The 17,968-nt window shown below is 39.3% G+C and overlaps 1 protein-coding gene across 1 annotated transcript in view; it reads right to left on the bottom strand.

Moving 5' to 3' along the window:
* Positions 1-17,968, bottom strand: part of DSG2 (desmoglein 2) — a 53,490-nt gene that overhangs the window by 13,228 nt on the left and 22,294 nt on the right. Inside the window, exons 4-11 of the mRNA XM_047794043.1 lie at positions 14,566-14,727; positions 14,282-14,426; positions 12,762-12,928; positions 9,909-10,046; positions 9,626-9,811; positions 4,091-4,356; positions 843-985; positions 351-578 (exon numbers count right to left, since the gene is read on the bottom strand). Of these exons, the coding sequence (XP_047649999.1) occupies positions 351-578; positions 843-985; positions 4,091-4,356; positions 9,626-9,811; positions 9,909-10,046; positions 12,762-12,928; positions 14,282-14,426; positions 14,566-14,727 (1,435 nt within the window). The remainder of the gene's footprint in view (positions 1-350; positions 579-842; positions 986-4,090; positions 4,357-9,625; positions 9,812-9,908; positions 10,047-12,761; positions 12,929-14,281; positions 14,427-14,565; positions 14,728-17,968) is intronic.

Raw genomic sequence — 17,968 nt, 5'->3', positions numbered from 1 at the left:
AGTGGCATATGGAAGTTCCCAGACTAGGGGTCCCATCAGAGCTACAGCTGCCAGGCTACACCACAGCCACAGCAACGTGGAATCTGAGCCATGTCTTCAACCTATACCACAGCTCATGGCAACACCGGATCCCTAACCCACTGAGTGGGGCCAGGGATCAAACCCAAATCCTCATAGATGCTAGCCGGGTTCGTTAACCACTAAGCCACGAAGGAAACTCCCTAGAAACTTCTTTAAAACACTGTGTTGGAAACATCATTCATGAAAAGAAAAAAAACCCCGATATTATAAAGCTTTTCGGTTTCTATCATGTTTAATATTCAAATACGTAGCCCCGTGCTTTTGCTTACTTTCTTGGTGTACTATTTTCCATCTTTCTGCCATTCCTGCTGGTTTGTCAATGATAGAGAAACTGAAAGGTGCGCTGTTCTGGGGTCCGTCCAGGTCCACTGCCGTCACATTCACATACTTCGCGTCATCACAGATCATCTGCACTGGCTCGACCAGTGTGGGACAATTGTCATTGACGTCTTCGACCATGACAACAACAGTGCCAGTGATGGTTTTTCTAGGATATTCTTAAAAATAAGGAAAAAAAAAGTATACTCTGGTTGTACTGCTCGTAATGGACATAGTTTGAATTCTCTTGCCCAGCTGGTAAGAAGGTACTAATAGCCTATCTTAGCTATGTCTTCCTATTCAGATCAAGTCCACTAAAGAAGTAGAAATGTGAAGGTTTACCCATTTGACCTTTCTACAAGGTCAAAATAAAGGTCTCCAAAGTTGGAAAATAAAATCTAAATACATATAACCAAGGAAAAGAAACCTATTTAATAACTTACCTTCGGTGACAGCCACAATCTTTACAGTGTATGTACCATTTTGGACATATCTGGATTCATAATCAGGAATTTTTACAAGTTTAATTTCAGATGTGGCAGAGTCCACATAAATCCAATTGTCTATATCTTCCAACTTGGCATATCTGTTAGAAAACAGGCACAACATTAATGTTGAGCTCTGGATAAACTGAGACTACCTACAACTCTTTTAAGCCTAATTTTTGCCTCATTGTGTATGTTCTTATTATAAGCATTTGTTTGGAAAGTTTTAAAATGTCTTGAAACTATCCTAAAAGCTCCTCTCTTTACTGCTTATCACACTTCTTTGGAACCTTCCTTATTTCTGTACCGTACTCAGAACAGATATACAAGGGGCAACCATTCCTTGCCTGCTCCCCCAGGAAGTTTACAAGTTGCTCTTCAGTGTCTTAGAGCTAGTCTAGTCTCCCTTCAATTTCGAGTTAACCTTTGGAGGATAACTTAGCTATGCAGCAAGAACTCATGGAGAAAAGCAGTCTCACATTCCACTGTTTATTGGCATGTTATCAATATTTTAAAATCAATGACTGCTTTAAATGGAAGTACTTTAAATATGGGGGATATTGTTCATTGTTTGGAGCAACAGGTTTCTTACAGTTAGAAATGGTTAAAAGTGAAAAAAAGGCTGATAATGTGATTTCTGGGTCTCTTCCCTCAAAGCAAAGGGGAATTACTCTGGAAAGAGACAGCTTTGGGAAGACAGAGAGAACATAGTATGTTTTCCGAAATGTATGTCACTTAATACCATTGATATATTTAAAATATATCCAAATACAAATATAAACCAAACACATGAGTATTTGGTTCAAGCAATCAGATCAACAATTTATTTTCTATTAAGTGGATGTTTAGGCACACAAATATGAGTGACTAGAATATAGCAATGTTTATTTATAGTGACTATTTAAAAAATTCCTATTACACACTTTAACTAAATTCTTCTGCCTTTTAATATTTTTACCAGTAAATGAGGATACATTTGGATTTTCATAGACATTGCTAAATTTCATGTCTGAAATTTTAAAGCTTGGACTTAGTGGCCGCCGATGTATTCCCACGTTATACTTGTAACAAAGTCAAAGATATAATGGCAAAATCACATTTCACAATGGAATGTTTTGTGTGATCTCACTTAAGGAATTTTCTACAACATGGCAAATATCCATAAACAATTGATGCTTATGAATAATCAGTAAAAAGTAAATTATGACAAAGTTAAGAGTGATTCTTCTGTTGTCCTTATCAACATTTCTAAATTAGATGAATACTGGTGATTGTTTAACTTAGCTGTGCCTACCATTCCTTATCTGTTAAATAGTAGGTCTGAATTAATCTTTAAGATCATTCTCATTCTAAAGTTCTGTCACTGTATCCTAAAGAATAAAATACTTTTGAGAAGAAATATGGTTCGTTATTTTTCAAAGTAGAACATGCAATCTTGTGACATAGTCTTAAGTCCTAATAAAAGCAACAATTAAAATTAAGTAGATGGGGAGCTCCAGCTGTGGCTCAGCAGAAATGAATCTGACTAGGAACCATGAGGTTGCAGGTTCAATCCATGGCCTCGCTCAGTGGGTTAAAGATCTGGTGTGCATGAACCGTGGTATAGGTCTCAGACACGGCTCAGATCCTGCGTTGCTGTGGCTGTGGTGTAGCCCGGGCAGCTGTAGCTCTGATTCAACCCCTAGCCTAGGAACCTCCATATACTGCAGGTACAGCCCTAAAAAGCAAATAAATAAATAAATAGATGGGAGTTCCCACTGTGGCTCAGTGGTAATGAACGCGACTAGTATCCATGAGGATGCAGCTTTGATCCCTGGCCTCTCTTAGTGGGTTAAGGATCCAGCATTGGCGTGAGCCATGGTGTAGGCTTCCAGCTACAACTGATTTGAACCATAGCCTGGGAACTTCCATATGCCGAAGGTGTGGCTCTAAAAAGTAAAATAAATAAATAAATAAATAAATAAATAAAATAGATGGAAATAGAAGTTTCAATAGCCACGATACTATTAGAGGATAATTAATGAAAACAACTAAGCCTCTCAGTTTTGTGAGAAATCATATGGAACACTCATCCTCAGTTACTAGGGATTTAGGTAAACCTCTTAGGTTTAGAGCCATGGAAATAAAATTAGACTATAAAATTTAAAAGAAGCTGGACTGGCCCCTGAAAGTAAGATGGGCTAAAAAAGTGTTACACTGCAGGAAATACAATAGAAGCTCTTGGTTAACATTATTTTGGAAAAGGGTTACTTGCTACTATTGGCTGATGAAGTGTCCATGGAAGGAAGGTGAGTAAAGAGGTTGTTGATATCCCTATCCTTGCTACAGTTGGCCATGCCTCTAAATGCAGTATTTTATGAAATACTGGCACCCAGGCATACAGGCCTAAGGACAGAAGCAACCAAACAATTCTGGCACCAACAGGAGAAACACACAGGAGCTGTGTCTCGGGTGGCAGGTGGGGATTCTTAAATTCGATCAAATAACTGTAAGTAGAGCTTCATTAATAATAGCTCTGTAGAGAGTCATCTTTTGATGGAAGGGCTTTCAGAGCTAAGACATAAGTTCACTTTGAAAATGTGAAGGGATCACGCAAACCTAAGGTGTCAATACAGTGTGGGCAAAATCCAGTGCTTTTGAGTGTAGAGTGGCATCTAGTAGGTTCTCAGTAAATACATTGAGTTAAGGTCATCATGACCAAGACAAACATTACAAAAGGTTCACCAATCCCTGAACCAAAGGGCATGGTTTAAATGAAGATCAACTTCTAAGGTTTATGAGCAAATAAAACTGGTTTCCTCATTATTAACACACATCATGCAGCTGTTTTTATTTCTCTTAACCAAACTTGTGCAGCAAATTTAATTTGCTATTTTCTTACCTCTAATACTCTTTTGGGAGATATGACAGACTTTAAAAAGTTTCTTTCTGAACTTGTTCTTGATTGCTTTTTAGCTTTCTCTATCCAGAATGGTTTTGAGTGAGCTACCCAGCCTCACTCAGGTGGTAGAGGGAAGGGGTCCTGGGAAAATTCCTTTCTGCCTCGAGTGACCTGTGCCACTCTAGGGAATTTAATCTACAGGCCTTTGGGGAGTTACAATGGTGGGGTTCAAAGAAATGAAGTGTTCAAATTTCATTATGATTTTTGAAAATAGGCATGCAAAGGAATTTATAGTGAGAAAATAATATACATAATTATCTCTTACTTTACTCGGGCTACTTGTCCAGTGTCTTCATCAAAAGCTTGAAATTTTCCCAGTATTTGGCTTTGGCTTGATTTTTCCATGCTCTCGCTGGCATGAAATTGGACTGTACTGCTTTTAAAATAAATGCCTTCTTTCACATTTTTCACTTTGACTCTGATGGGAATGGAGGTAGGCTTATATTTATTCTTAACTGATTTGTGAAAAGCTGCTTTGTTAGTGACAATAACGCTGAAGTTCAGACTCTTCATTTCTTCATAATCCACTTCCTAGAAAGGCAAAATCAAAGGGAATTCTTTTAAAAGGGAAGACACTTGTGGTTTTAGTGTCAGATATAATAATTTAAAATATGAAAAATATAGAAGCACTGAGTATTCTAACTCTTACATTGACATCACACCATTAAAAGTCTCTGTCAGTCTGGATATTCATAAATGTTAAGGATATTTAGGATGCATTTATTTTATTTAAGGTCAAAATCATTTAAAATATATACATTTTTAGGAGTTCCCATTGTGGCTCAGTGGAAATGAATTTGACTAGCATCCATGAGGATGCAGGTTCAATCTCTGGTTTCACTCAGTGGGTTAAGGATCTGGTGTTGTGTGAGCTGTGGTGTAGGTCGCAGACAGGGCTTGGATCTGACATTGCTGTGGCTGTGGTGTAGCCTGGCAGCTACAGCTCTGATTTGACCCCTAGCCTGGGAACCTCTATATGACACGGATGCAGCCCTAAAAAGCAAAAAAAAAAAAAAAAGATGTATATAATATATATACATTTTTCTTTTTGACAATCTGAAGTTATGTTTTTCTTAATAATTAATGGAATTAAATGTAAGTTAATATTCCTTAAAATATATCCCATGGGTTTATTCTGGTGAAAAGGGCTACTACATAAGCAGCACTGTCCTATGGCAAATCATAAAACCAAGACCTCCTGTTGAAAAAACAACCACTTAAATTTGTTAAGGCCAGGGGTTTTCAAATTTGCTGAAACAAGTAATCTAACCCTCTCCGTTTTTAGCCTGTCTATTCATATCTGGTTTGCTATCAATGCCATAAAAGATTAACCTTCCTCCAAATACTCTGTTCTTTGTGAACTGTACGATATATAACTTGATATGATCAGCTTTACATTTGATATAATCAGTTTATCACTCCTTACATATTTTATGTTCCAATTTGTCCATTTTCTTTTAAAAAACATTTCTATAGCTATCTACTTCTTAGCTACACTTAATTTACTTAGCCATTCTGTTATTAGGCATTTGGACTATTTGCAATTTTTGAATATAACTAATACTGCTCTGAATGTTCTTATATTATAATTATTTTTCCTCTGTTGGGCTATGTACTCCTACTAAAAGAAGTACCCTTTCAAAGTTTATGTAGGTCCTGTTACTTTTTAATTCCAGGGGTATTGCCGTTTAGATGTACTGACTATTTTTTGCTCTTTCTTTAGGATAACATTAAATATCTTACATGTGTTTACATGAATTACTGCAATGCTCACTTTTGCTTTTGGATAATTTATCATGAAATCCATTTTTTCCTCTATAGAGTTCTGAATAGATAACTTCTGCCTCCTTTTTTTATATAGGTCACTATGGTGTTGGGACAATGACACAATAGAAATTGACTAGAGGAGTTCTCGTCATCGTGCAGTGGTTAATGAATCCGACTAGGAACCATGAGGTTGCGGGTTCGGTCCCTGCCCTTGCTCAGTGGGTTAACGATCCGCGTTGCCGTGAGCTGTAGTGTAGGTTGCAGACGCGGCTCAGATCCTGAGTTGCTGTGGCTCTGGCGTAGGCCGGTGGCTACAGCTCCGATTCAACCCCTAGCCTGGAAACCTCTATATGCCGCGGGAGCGGCCCAAGAAATGGCAAAAAGACAAAAAAAAAAAAAAAAGAAATTGACTAGAGAAAAACACACTCTGTGATTGCAGAATCCTGAAATTTTCTTTTCCTTTTTTTTTTAAATTTTTGGTCTTTTTTAGGGCCACACCTGTGACATATGGAGGTTCCCAGGCTAGGGATCAAATCAGAGCCAGCAGATCCAAGCCACATCTGTGACCTCTGCCACAGCTTGTGGCAACACTGGATCCTTTAACCCACTGAGCGAGGCCAGGGATTGAACCTGCATCCCCATGGATACTAGTTGGGTTCTTAACCTGCTAGGTCACAATGAGAACTCCCTATTTTCTTCTTAAGGTGCTCTTGCATTTCACAGGCTTATTTTGATGTATGATGTATGCCGGATGAAAAATAAAATCTTCCAGCCAAATGTCATTAGTCTTCCAAAGCTGTAAAGGACCAAGACAACATTTAAAAAAATGAATTGCGTACTGGGTACATAAGAATTATTTCACAGTGTTTGTTATAAATAGCCAGAATGCACCAAGGAGAATGGAAATACTTTCAGCATTAAGAGAAATGTATGAGGGCATACATCTCTATTTTTTTACAACTGTTAGCATATTTTATCACTCCTATTTTTGCTATTTTTAATAGCAAAAAGATACTAAGCTTATTTGTTAACAAAGCTGAGGATTTTTCTCACGTGATGATTTACTATCTTTATTTCTACAGTCTGAAGTATCCTTTTCCTTCACCTTTTTTTGGACAGCTTTACTAAGGTATAACTTAGCTACAGTGAAATGTACCCATTTTAAGTGTATGGCAGGAGGATGTTTAGTAAGCCTGATGTTTAGTAAGCCTAAGTAGTTTAGCAAAATCGTGACCATCCTGCTTCAGAACACTTCTATCATTCCCAAAAGTTCCTTTTCGCCTATTTGCAGCCAACTCACAACCCCCTCCCTAGGCAACCACTGATCTATCTTCTATATCCATTTTTTGCCTTTTCTAGAAATTTCACATAAAGAGAATCGTACAATATATAGAATTTTGTGTCTGTATAAAGTATAATGTTTTTGAGGGTCATCCATATGTAGCCTATATCAGTATCTTATTCCTTTTTATGCCTCAAGAGTATTCTATTGTATCAATATACCATGTTTTTTTTATCTGCTCACCAGCTGGTGGACATTTGGACTGTTATCAGTTTTTCACTATTATGAATACAAGCTCTGTGAACATTGCATTCCAGTTTTTTTTTTTTTTTTTTTTTGTAGATATACATTTTTACTCTTCTTGGGTGGATACCTAGGACTAAACTATTGGTCACTGGATAACTACTCTATGTTTGACTTTTTACAAAGCTGCCAGGGAGTTCCCGTCATGGCTCAGTGGTTAACGAACCCGACTAGGAACCATGAGGTTGTGGGTTCGATCCTTGGCCTTGCTCAGTGAATTAAGGATCCGGCGTTGCTGTGAGCTGTGGTGTAGGTCGCAGACGTGGCTCAGATCCCGCGTTGCTGTGGCTCTGGTGTAGGCTGGAGGCTACAGCTCTGATTAGACCCCAAGCCTAGGAACCTCTATATGCCCCAGCAGCCGCCCAAGGAATGGCAAAAAGACAAAACAAACAAACAAACAAAAAACACTGCCAAACTGGCTCTACTGCTTAAAATTTCCAATGGCAATATGTAAGCCTTTATATTCCTGCTGATACTTGGAGTTGTCAGTCTTTTTTGACTGTAGTTCGGTCTAGCAGGTGTGCAGTGGTAGCTCACATAGTCTTAATTTGCATCTTTCCTAATGACTAATGGTATTGAATATAATTTATGTGCATCTCTGCTGTCTGTATAACTTCTTCTTCTTTTTTTTTTGTCTTTTGTCTTTTTAGGGCTGCACCCGCAGCATATGGAGGTTCCCAGGCTAGGGGTCGAATTGGAGCTGTAGCTGCCGGCCTACGCCACGGCCACAGCAACTCGGGATCTGAGCCGAGTCTGCGACCTACCCCGCAACTTACGGCAACACTGGATCCTTAACCCCCTGAGTGAGGCCAGGGATCGAACCCACAAACTCATGGTTACTAGTCGGGTTCGTTAACCACTGAGCCACGACAGGAACTCCTGAATATCTTCTTTGTTTAACTTCCTTTGACTGGAATCTGATTACTGCCCTTCTAACCTGGAAGCAATTTTTTATACAATTGAGAAAGAAAATTTGTAATTTTCTTAATCTGTTGCTGTCATTCTAATACTAAATTTACCATTTTTTATTCATGTTCCCTCTGGTAGAAATAACTGTGTCCCTTTTTTGTGCTACCACATGCACACTAAGTGTCTGTCTCTCCTTTTGTGGGTCACTGGCTTTTTATCTCAAGCATCTAGCATGGTTGCACTTTTAATCTATGACTAAAAAGTATGCTTACTTCTATATATGCAAATCTATTTTGTCTCTGATCCCGTTATCCATTTCTTCAATAATCATAAACTGTGTCTTCCCTTTAAACATGAGGTAATCTTATTCTATTTCCCTCTGCCTCACAAAAGTAATTTAAATGCATACAATAGCCTATTGGTAAATGGTATCAATAATTACCAGAGACGTCATGTTAATTTTTCTCTATTCTGTTTTACATTATATTATCATCATCCCTCTTCCTGCTTTTACATACTCTGCCATATATTAAGTTTTTATTAAAATGTGGAAGCTTCTGGAATCTATTTTTGTCTCTGACTTAATGAAATAGTTTTTTTTTTCCTTTTTTTTTTTTTAGGGCTACAGTCGAGGCATATGGAGGTTCCCAGACTAGGGGTCAAAATGAAGCTACATCTGCCAGCCTATGCCACAGCCACAGCAATGCAGGATCCAAGCTGAGTCTTTGACCTACACCACAGCTCATGGCAATGCTGGATCCTTAACCCACTGAGGACAGGGATCGAACCCAGGTCCTCATGGATCCTAGTCAGGTTTGTTAACTGCTGAGCCAGGAAGGGAACTCTGAAATAGTATTTTTTTTTATAATGATTTTTATTTCTTCTATTTTGCAGTTGGTTTACAGTGTTCTGTCAATTTTCTACAGCAAAGTGACCCAGTCATACACATATATATATATACATTCTTTTTCTCACATTATCCTCCATCATGCTCCATCATAAGTGATTAAATATAGTTCCCAGTGCTATATAGCAGGATCTCATTGCTTACCCATTCCAAATGCAAGAGTTTATATCTATTTGAAATAGCATTTTGAAAGCTGTAGCTTGGCATTTTATTTTGAAATCTGATAAATGATAAACCATTTAAACATACACTGATATTTGTCCTTACTTATTCTGCTAGATAAAAATGCATTCTGTTAAGTTTTGTTTAAAAAATGTCTATGGGGTTAAAAGTTTTCAATGTTTAAGACCCATATGCCTAATCACACTATTTAGTTTTTGTTCACTGATTCGATTAAGCACAATTAGAACACTATGTTTCAAAACGTGAACCTTGTATTACTTACATTAGAAACATAAAAAGTGTGACCACTTACTAACTACAGAACTTGGGCAAATAGGAATAATCCCTATCACTAACAACTATGGTGCCAGTTAAGTGATTATGTAATGTACTTGTAAATGTTCAAAATATATCAGTTTCCTCCTCTGGACCAACTTTTCCCATTCCAGTTTTGAATACTAAGTACTTACCTTAACAAGGGTCACGATTCCCTCATTAGTTTGAGTGTCAGTTTCTATGCGGAAATAACCCCTTTCATTTCCTGATGCAAAAGTAAAGTTTGCTAGCCAATTATCAGAGCCTACTTCATCAGCATCAAACACTTTTATGCGTAAAACTTCTACATTGGCTTGGTTTTCTTCAACTGTCCCTTCATACTGCAAAACATGAACGCAGGATTTTCACTTTGATGTAACACAAACACAAGCTGAAATATGAATAAGCAGGCATATTTGCTATAAAAATAATAGTTACCACTTTATTTTCAGTTACAGGTATGTTGTCATTGACGTCCAAAATACGGATCTGAACTTGAGCTTGTTTTACAGGTTTATCTGTTATTTGTCCATTGCCATCTCTTGCTTCTACCGTCAAAGTATAGCTACTATATTCCTGCAGGGCAACGAAAAGTAACCAGCTGGGTGAAAATGAATCACTCCCAAAATCTTTCTGGTTTTAGTTCACTTTATCATCAAGTGAATGAACCACAGGATATTTTATTCATAAATAACGTTCATGATCTCCTGTTAATCCTGTGAAGATGCTGTTTATTAGCCATCAGAGCTCTTCTAAAAGAGAAAAGCCTAGAGCACTTGCTGACATCAAATTCTTAGTTATGTCGTTGGTGAGTTTTATGTGATAAATCTCTCCTTAAGGAGCTCCCGTTGTGGCTCAGTAGGTTAAGAACCTGACATAGTGTCTGTGAGGATGCAGGTTCGTTCCCTGGCCTTGCTCAGTGGGTTAAGGATCCGGCATTGCTGTAAGCTGTGGTGCAGGTTGCAGGTGTGGCTTGGATTCAGTGTTGCCTTGGCTGTGGTGTAGGCCTACAGCTGCTACTCCCATTTGACCTCTAGCCCAGGAACTTCCATATGCTGCAGATGTGGCCCTAAAAAAAAGGAAAGTAAATAAAATAAAATAGTGGGCACACAAGAGAGGGTTCCAAATGTGGTTTGCTCTACGCTGGAAGTGATGAGACTAAATGAACTGGTTCTTTCTGTCCCATGCTTCCTTTTCAGCTAAAAGTTAAGCCAGGAAACTCTAATCCCCTGAGAAAACTTGGTCAGTGAAGGCAGAACTTGGTGAGCGCTGCCCACATATCCCGGGAGACAAGATTCTTAGATAACATGCCCTAGAGAAGGACGTCTCAGATGTTACTCCAAAGGGAACCCTTCTCTTCCACGTGGTCCCCTTCCAGTGTGACTGGAGTTTACCAGAGACGTGGGCAGCCAGTGCTAATGCCAATGCCTTGGGGCTCCTGGGCAGGGTAGAACTGCTCGTGAAAGGCAGGAGCACAGAGGCTCTGGAACGAGCTGCCTGGGTTCCAATTCTGATTTACTAGCTGTGTTGGACACTCAGTTACTCCCTTTGATCCTTGATTTCCTTCTTCATAAAATGGGCATAATAATTAGATCTGCCTCACAGGCTTTACAGGTGGATTAAATGGGTTAATTTATGTAAAAAGCTTGGAATAACAGCAGGCACATTGTCAAAGCCCAATAAATGACAGCCATTATTTTTTTTGGCTAAACTTTCCATTCTTCAGAGATAGAAACATGTTTGAAAAAAAAAAAATCACACTAGTAACTCAAAAATAGTACTTTTCCATTCTCGTTTGATGTGAAAAGGTATGACAGAACTTTAGCAGTAATCAAATTCTTTAATTTTACAAAGATCTTGATAGGAATGTTGAGTACGACTTTCTCCTTCCCTGGACAGAGTCAAATCATTTTTCCAAGCGATACAAAATATGTGGACTGTGCTTTGATGATGATTTATATATGATGGCAATATGGCGTTCTTAGGCTAATCAACATTTTACTGTGTATGCTGTAAAAACCTTTATGTATCTAGGATTTTAAAAAATCTTCTCTCAGAGTTCCCGTCATGACTCAGGGGCTAATGAACCCGACGAGAATTCATGAGGACAAGATCCCTGGCCTTGCTCAGCGGGTTAAGGATCTGGTGTTGCCGTGAGCTGTGGTGTAGGTTGCAGATGCGGCTCGGATCCCGCATTGCTGTGGCTGTGGCATAGGTCGGCAGGTACAGCTCCGATTGGACCCCTAGCCTGGGAACCTCCACATGCCTCAGCTGCGGCCCTAAAAAAAAAGACAAAAACAAAAAAACCTCTCTCCCTTCTTCACCTAAAATTTTCCTGTTGAGTTAAAAAGTGAAATGTTCGAGAAAACATCTGTTTTAGGAAATCGACTCAAATTTTTCTCCCATTTGGGATTTACAATAACTCTTTCCTTTACAAATACTTTCGTTACCCTCATTGGTGCCCCTATTTTAATCTTTTCTCCCCCTCTACATGCATTAGTGGTAGATAAGATTCCAGATGTTTCATCACACAGCCACACACTGAGGAACATATGCTTCAGGACTCTCTAGCAAACAGATCCTGACTGGAGAGGCCCTAAAACAGTGCTGTCTGTTTGTAATTTATTCTATTTTATTTTAATTAATTAATATACAATTTTAAGTGTTCTAGCAGCCACATTTAAAAAATAAAAAGAAACTTGGAGTTCCTGTCGTGGCTCAGTGGTAATGAACCCAACTAGTATCCATGAGGACACGGGTTTGATCCCTGGCCTCGCTCAGTGGTCTAGGAGCTGGCATTGCCGTGAGCTGCGGTGTAAGCCAGGGGCTATAGCTCTGATTCGACTCCTAACATGGGCACTTCCATGTGCCTCAGGTGCAGCTCTAAGAAGACAAAAAAATTAAAATAAAATAAAATAAAATGAAACAGATGATACTAATTTTAAACAAATATATTTCATTTGATCCACAGTTGATCACATGTTCAACAAAAATTATTAAAGTGATATTTTACATCCTTTTCTTTCATACTAAGTCTTCCCAATCTGGCGTATATTTTCCCAACTTACAGCCCATCTCAATTTGGTCTAGTCGCATTTCAAATGGTCCATGGCCACATATAGCTGATGGCTACCATAGTGGACCAACATCCCTAGGAGAGGATAATTCCAAGAGTTATCCTATGAATGGGGAATACAGAACAAAGGAGGAAAATCAGGAAGGAAATAGAGAGAATAAACTGAAGAGACAGAGGAGAGCTGAAAAGATGAACAACATAAAATATTAATTTACCTCTCTGTCCAAGGTAATACTGGTTGTATAAATCTCTCCGGTATCTTTATTGAGGTAAAACACTGGAGGATAAGCAGGCTCCTGAGACACAATTCTGTAGGAAATTTTAGAATTCAGAGTATTGGGCTCATCTGCATCTGTTGCGGTGATTTTCATCACAAGTGTATCTGGCATCAGAAACAAAGGCGTCCAAGTTGAAACTCAACTTTTAGTACACTTACATACGTTATTATTTTATTCATAACTTCGGCTTGTTCAGAAAAGGATTTCAGGCGCTTATCCAGATCAGTTTACCAATATCAAAACATTTAATTGTTTGAGGAAATAAGTGTGAGTGGAGATAGGAATAGGAAAAATAAGATCAGGATGAGGTGGAGGTTAACACATGTAATTCTTAGGGTGAAGTCTTGAACACTTGCTGTAGAGGGCTGCAAATTTGTCTCTAATAGTTCTAAATAACTAATACAAAGAAAGAAGAATGAACAGATACAAATACATGATCCTTAAAATACAAGCAGTTAAGGAAAAGTGCAGCTATTCATTATATTATGATCAAAGAAAAATCTTTCCTGCACGTCTCCATATAGAGCACTGCACTGAACAACTGTATGGAAGCTTGACTGTAGAAAGAATACATCCAAAGTCAGTCAGCAAACTGGAGTTCCTGTTGTGACTCAGAGGGTTACGAACCCAACTAGTATCCATGAGGATGTGGTTTGATTCCTGGCCTTGCTCAGGGGGTTAATGATCTGGCACTGCCGTGAGCTGTGGTGTAGGTCACAGATGTGGCTTGGATCCCAAGTGGCTGTGGCTGTGGCATAGGCTGCCAGTTGCAGCTCCAATTTGACCCTAGCCTGGGAACTTCCATATCCCGCACCTGTGGCCCTAAAAAGACAAAGTCAGCAAACTACTGCCAGTGGGCCAAAGCCAGCCACCTGTTTTTGTAAATAAAGTTTTATTGGAACACAACCATGCCCACTTGGTTACATATTGTTTATGGCTGCTTTCCTGATACAGGGTAGAGTTGAATAGTTGCTATAGAAACCTAACCTGTCACATCTATCTATCATATCTGTGTTGAGGGTAAAAAACTGGCAATAAAAAAAGCAGTTCCAAACCTAGAGCAATAGGTTTATTTGTTTATTTATTTATTATCTTTTCAGGGCTGTACCTATGGCATATGGGAGTTCCCAGGCTAGGGGTTGAATCAGAGCTGCAGCTGCCGGCCTACACCACAGCCACAGCAACGTCAGATCCAAGCTGCATCTGTGACCTACACCACAGCTCACAGCAATGCTGGATCCTTAACCCACTGAGCAAGGTTAGGGGTCGAACCCGCAACCTCATGGTTACCAGCCGGATTTGTTTCTGCTGTGCCATAATGGGAACTCCTAGAGCAACAGGTTTATTTGTCCTATGGGCAGTATTCAGCCTCCTCTCAGACAGGAGTTTTGGTGTTCAGTCACTATGGGGATAAAATGACTTTGGGTATTCATTCAAAAAAAATAATAAACTCTTACTTGCTGCACTCAACTCTTCAATAGACCCAACAAAGACATCCTGTGTGAACACGGGCTCATTGTCATTGATGTCAAGAACTTTAATGCGAAGTTCTATTGGTTTTTCCAAGTTGTTTCCTTTTTCATCCACAGCATAACCAATTAGCTGAAATCATAACATAAATAATAGAATGGATCAGATTTAAGCTGAGGTCATTAAAGTACCAGAGCATTAAATTATAATAAATCATAACTATTACCCAAGGAAAACTACAAACTAATAAGTGTAAAACAGTTCTTCTCACCAGAAAAAATGGCGTTTCTTCTCGATCTAGAATGCTGGTAATGTTCAATTCTCCGGTGTCTTTGTTAAAGACAAACAGACCAAAAGGTGGCTCTGTGATCCCTTTTCCAGTGTACTTGTAGGTAATTTTTATTCCTTTTTCTTCTGCAAGATCGGAATGTATCTAACATAAAAATAACAGAGGAATGCCTCAAGTTACTCTCTCTGTAATGAACAGGTAACAATTTTTAATGGAAATTTTCACTCCGAAGCTGTCAGCTGTTGACAGGAGGGAGATGGTAGGTCACAGGTGATCCAGAGCAGAGGTCCTGATGTCAGAGAATCTGGTCTAGTCCTGTCTCGGCCACTTACCAGTCATGCGATGCTGAGACAGCTACCTAACCCATACCTCAGTGTTCTTATCTGCTAATGGGAGAAACACTACTGCCTACCTCTTAGGGTTGCTGTGAAATTAAGATATCATTAGGGAGTACATCCGGATGGGGGTGGACTTTAAATTTAGCGCATAAGGTAAAAACTGCAGAGTTAAAAACCACCTTTATAACTCTATTTAATCATCAGGAATGGATGAGTAAGGCATCTTTCCATGGAAGGGTTAAATCAGTCAAGTGCTTTGTCTACTTGGAATGTTTCAGCAAATTAATGTTTCTAACCTACTGGGTCTTCCGTAGTCTCACCTTCGTCTTCTACAAATATTTTTATTGTATCTCTAATTCTTCATTAGCCAATGTGTCTCTGTGGCCCTCTAGTGGATCCTTGATTTCTTTCTTCAGACATCACTGAAGCCATTACCACCTACTTACCCAGCCAGTTCTTTGTCCAGAAATTGCAGGCTTAGCTACACATTCTTCCCCTAGGATTCCCAGCATGCACTGGTGCTGGGGGGTTGGGTTGAGAAACTTCAGATGGGGCTGCAACTTCCTGCTGCACCTGGAGGTGGAGCTGTGACCCTCGGGTAGTCCCATAGTCACTTTCACTGAGCTTCTCTGTCTTTCTTTTTCTCCGTATTTTTCTTTGTCCTTTTTGCCAAGTACATGCCTATACACACAACATATTTGTGTGTACACATATATATTTCAGTATTTATAAAGAATATTCTAGATTTGTATGTACTGTTAATGTGTCATAGAATTCCACTTATGTTAAAAATAAAACCAAACTGTGTGTGAAAACAGTTGTTTGTGTGTGTGTGTGTGTGTGTGTATGCACTTAAGAGTATTTAGTATATACATATGTATTTCATAAGAGCTGGAAGACATTAAACTACTGACAGTATTACTCCTGGATAGAGAATTTGCAAAGTTAGAGAGAAATATAACAAGATCTTTCATTTTTTATATAACTTCTATCCTTAACAACCTGTATAATTAAAGCTAGTAAGAAGAGTTAATGCTTACTGAAGAATCAATAATCAATGCATTCTAGGGAGAACTACTGAAAGAACGTATGACTCAATTATCTCAACCCAAACCAAAAAGCTTAGCTGCTTGTATACATATTATTATGTAAAACCATGATAAAATTTGGATCTTAGAAGGCTTTTGGGAAAACATGTTTCTGGAAAAAGGAAATTGTTGTTCTCTATTCTAGCTGCTCTTTGTTTTTAAACAGCTCATCATGTATGATGTTTATAAGATGGGAAAGATGAAGGCTAAACTTGCTTATGAACATTTACTCATTCATACAAATGTTTATTGAGCACCTACTGGATGTTGTCATTGCTTGGGGTACAGGGCAGCTTATACTCTAGTGAGGGAAGCAGACAACAAGCAAGCAATTGCGGCATAGTGTCCTGGAGTGAGTTAAGCTATAATCGGAGCTGAAACGGAGTAAAGGGATTGAGAGAGATGGGGTGAGGCAGGGAAGGGAGCTCTTTCAGGAGGTGACACTTGGCCAGGGGCTTGAGGCTGTGAGGTTCTGCAAGTATCTATGGGGAGGGGGTTCCATGAAGAGGGAATAGCAAGCACTAGGGGTGGGAGGCTGGAATGAGCTGTGTCAGCTCAGGGAGGTAGCAGAGTAGGTGATGTGGGGAACTGAGGTCGGTAAGGATGTCAAGGCTGATACATCCCAAGAGCTGTTGTAGGCCAAGGTGAGGAGTTTATTCTTTCCACTGCAGCAGGAAGCTGTCAAAAGGGTCTCACTAGGGGGGTGAACGTGCTTTGATGTGTCTTTTCAAAAGATCACCCTGACAGCTGGAGAATGGACTGTGGTGGGGATGGGGAAGCATCAAAGCAGGGAGGGCAGGTCAGGGGCAATTTTGGTAACAGGTCAGAGCTGACGCTGACTCAGACAAGGAGGGTGGCAGCAGTGGAGAGAAGTGGGCACACCTGGAATATATTTTGGGGGTAAAACTGACAGTATCTGCTACATTTCTGAAATAATGTATAGAATTATAGTGCCATGAAACAAGTAGACTGTAGGGAGAACAGCTTTGGGGAAAAATCAAGGGTTCAGACTTTGCACATGCGAAGTCTGAGATACATATTAACAGAATTACCATATAATTTGTCAAAACAACAGGACCCTTTGAGAGCCAAAGGGGACTTATTAATTAGGCTAGGGCAATGGGCACAAACCAAGACTGTCTCAGGCAGGATGTGTGGTCACCCTGCCACCTATTAGATAGCAGTTCTTTTCATTTTGAAATCTACTTTCACGTAGAGAGTGCAGAACGTGTGATTTTGGTATAAGAATTATTTAGAGCTGAAAGCAATTGAGAAGAAGCAGAAAAGCTCTCTGCCTTCCCCCTACCTGCCTAAGAGCAGGACTTAAATTTATAAAGGTGCCTTTCTAGCCACCTCTACGAGGAAGGACAAAAGTTAATCACGGAGTCAACTTTAGATCCTTATCAGGCTGGAGACAAGACCAGAGAGGAATCTACAAAACAAACCTGACGAACTAGCTTTTTCTATTATTAGTGGCCCATATATTTGCCTTCCCACAACTTGCCCTGAGAGATTCAAAGTCCCTTTTCCTCTGTCTTGTCACTTCTCTAAAAATTTATTATTTCTTCACTGAGAAGCTATATCAATGCAAATTCTAACCAACCCTTTGGGTGACTCATCTTTGGGTAGTCCCATGTGTTACAGGCGTGACAGACGTGTTATTAACCTTGTTTGTTTTTCTGTTGTTAATCTGCTTTTTGTCAGCCCACTGTACAGGTTCCAGCCAGAGGACCTAGGAAGGTAGGAGGAAAAACAACATGACCCCCAACATAAGCTAGTATCTCCTTTTGAGTATTGTAACATTCCATTAAAGATTCAACAAGTGCAGGTTTCAACTCTTGGTTGAATCCAAGCCTGGAATTATATATGTGTTCATCAGAGATTCTGCATTTTCCAGAATGGGAAGGAGACTCTTCAACGTGGCATTCTCTGCTAAAAAGTTAAACTCTGCTCATTTTC

Source organism: Phacochoerus africanus, chromosome 8 (assembly GCF_016906955.1).
Source record: "Phacochoerus africanus isolate WHEZ1 chromosome 8, ROS_Pafr_v1, whole genome shotgun sequence".
Taxonomy (NCBI): Eukaryota; Metazoa; Chordata; class Mammalia; order Artiodactyla; family Suidae; genus Phacochoerus; species Phacochoerus africanus.
This window is presented reverse-complemented; position numbering and strand designations above follow the sequence as displayed.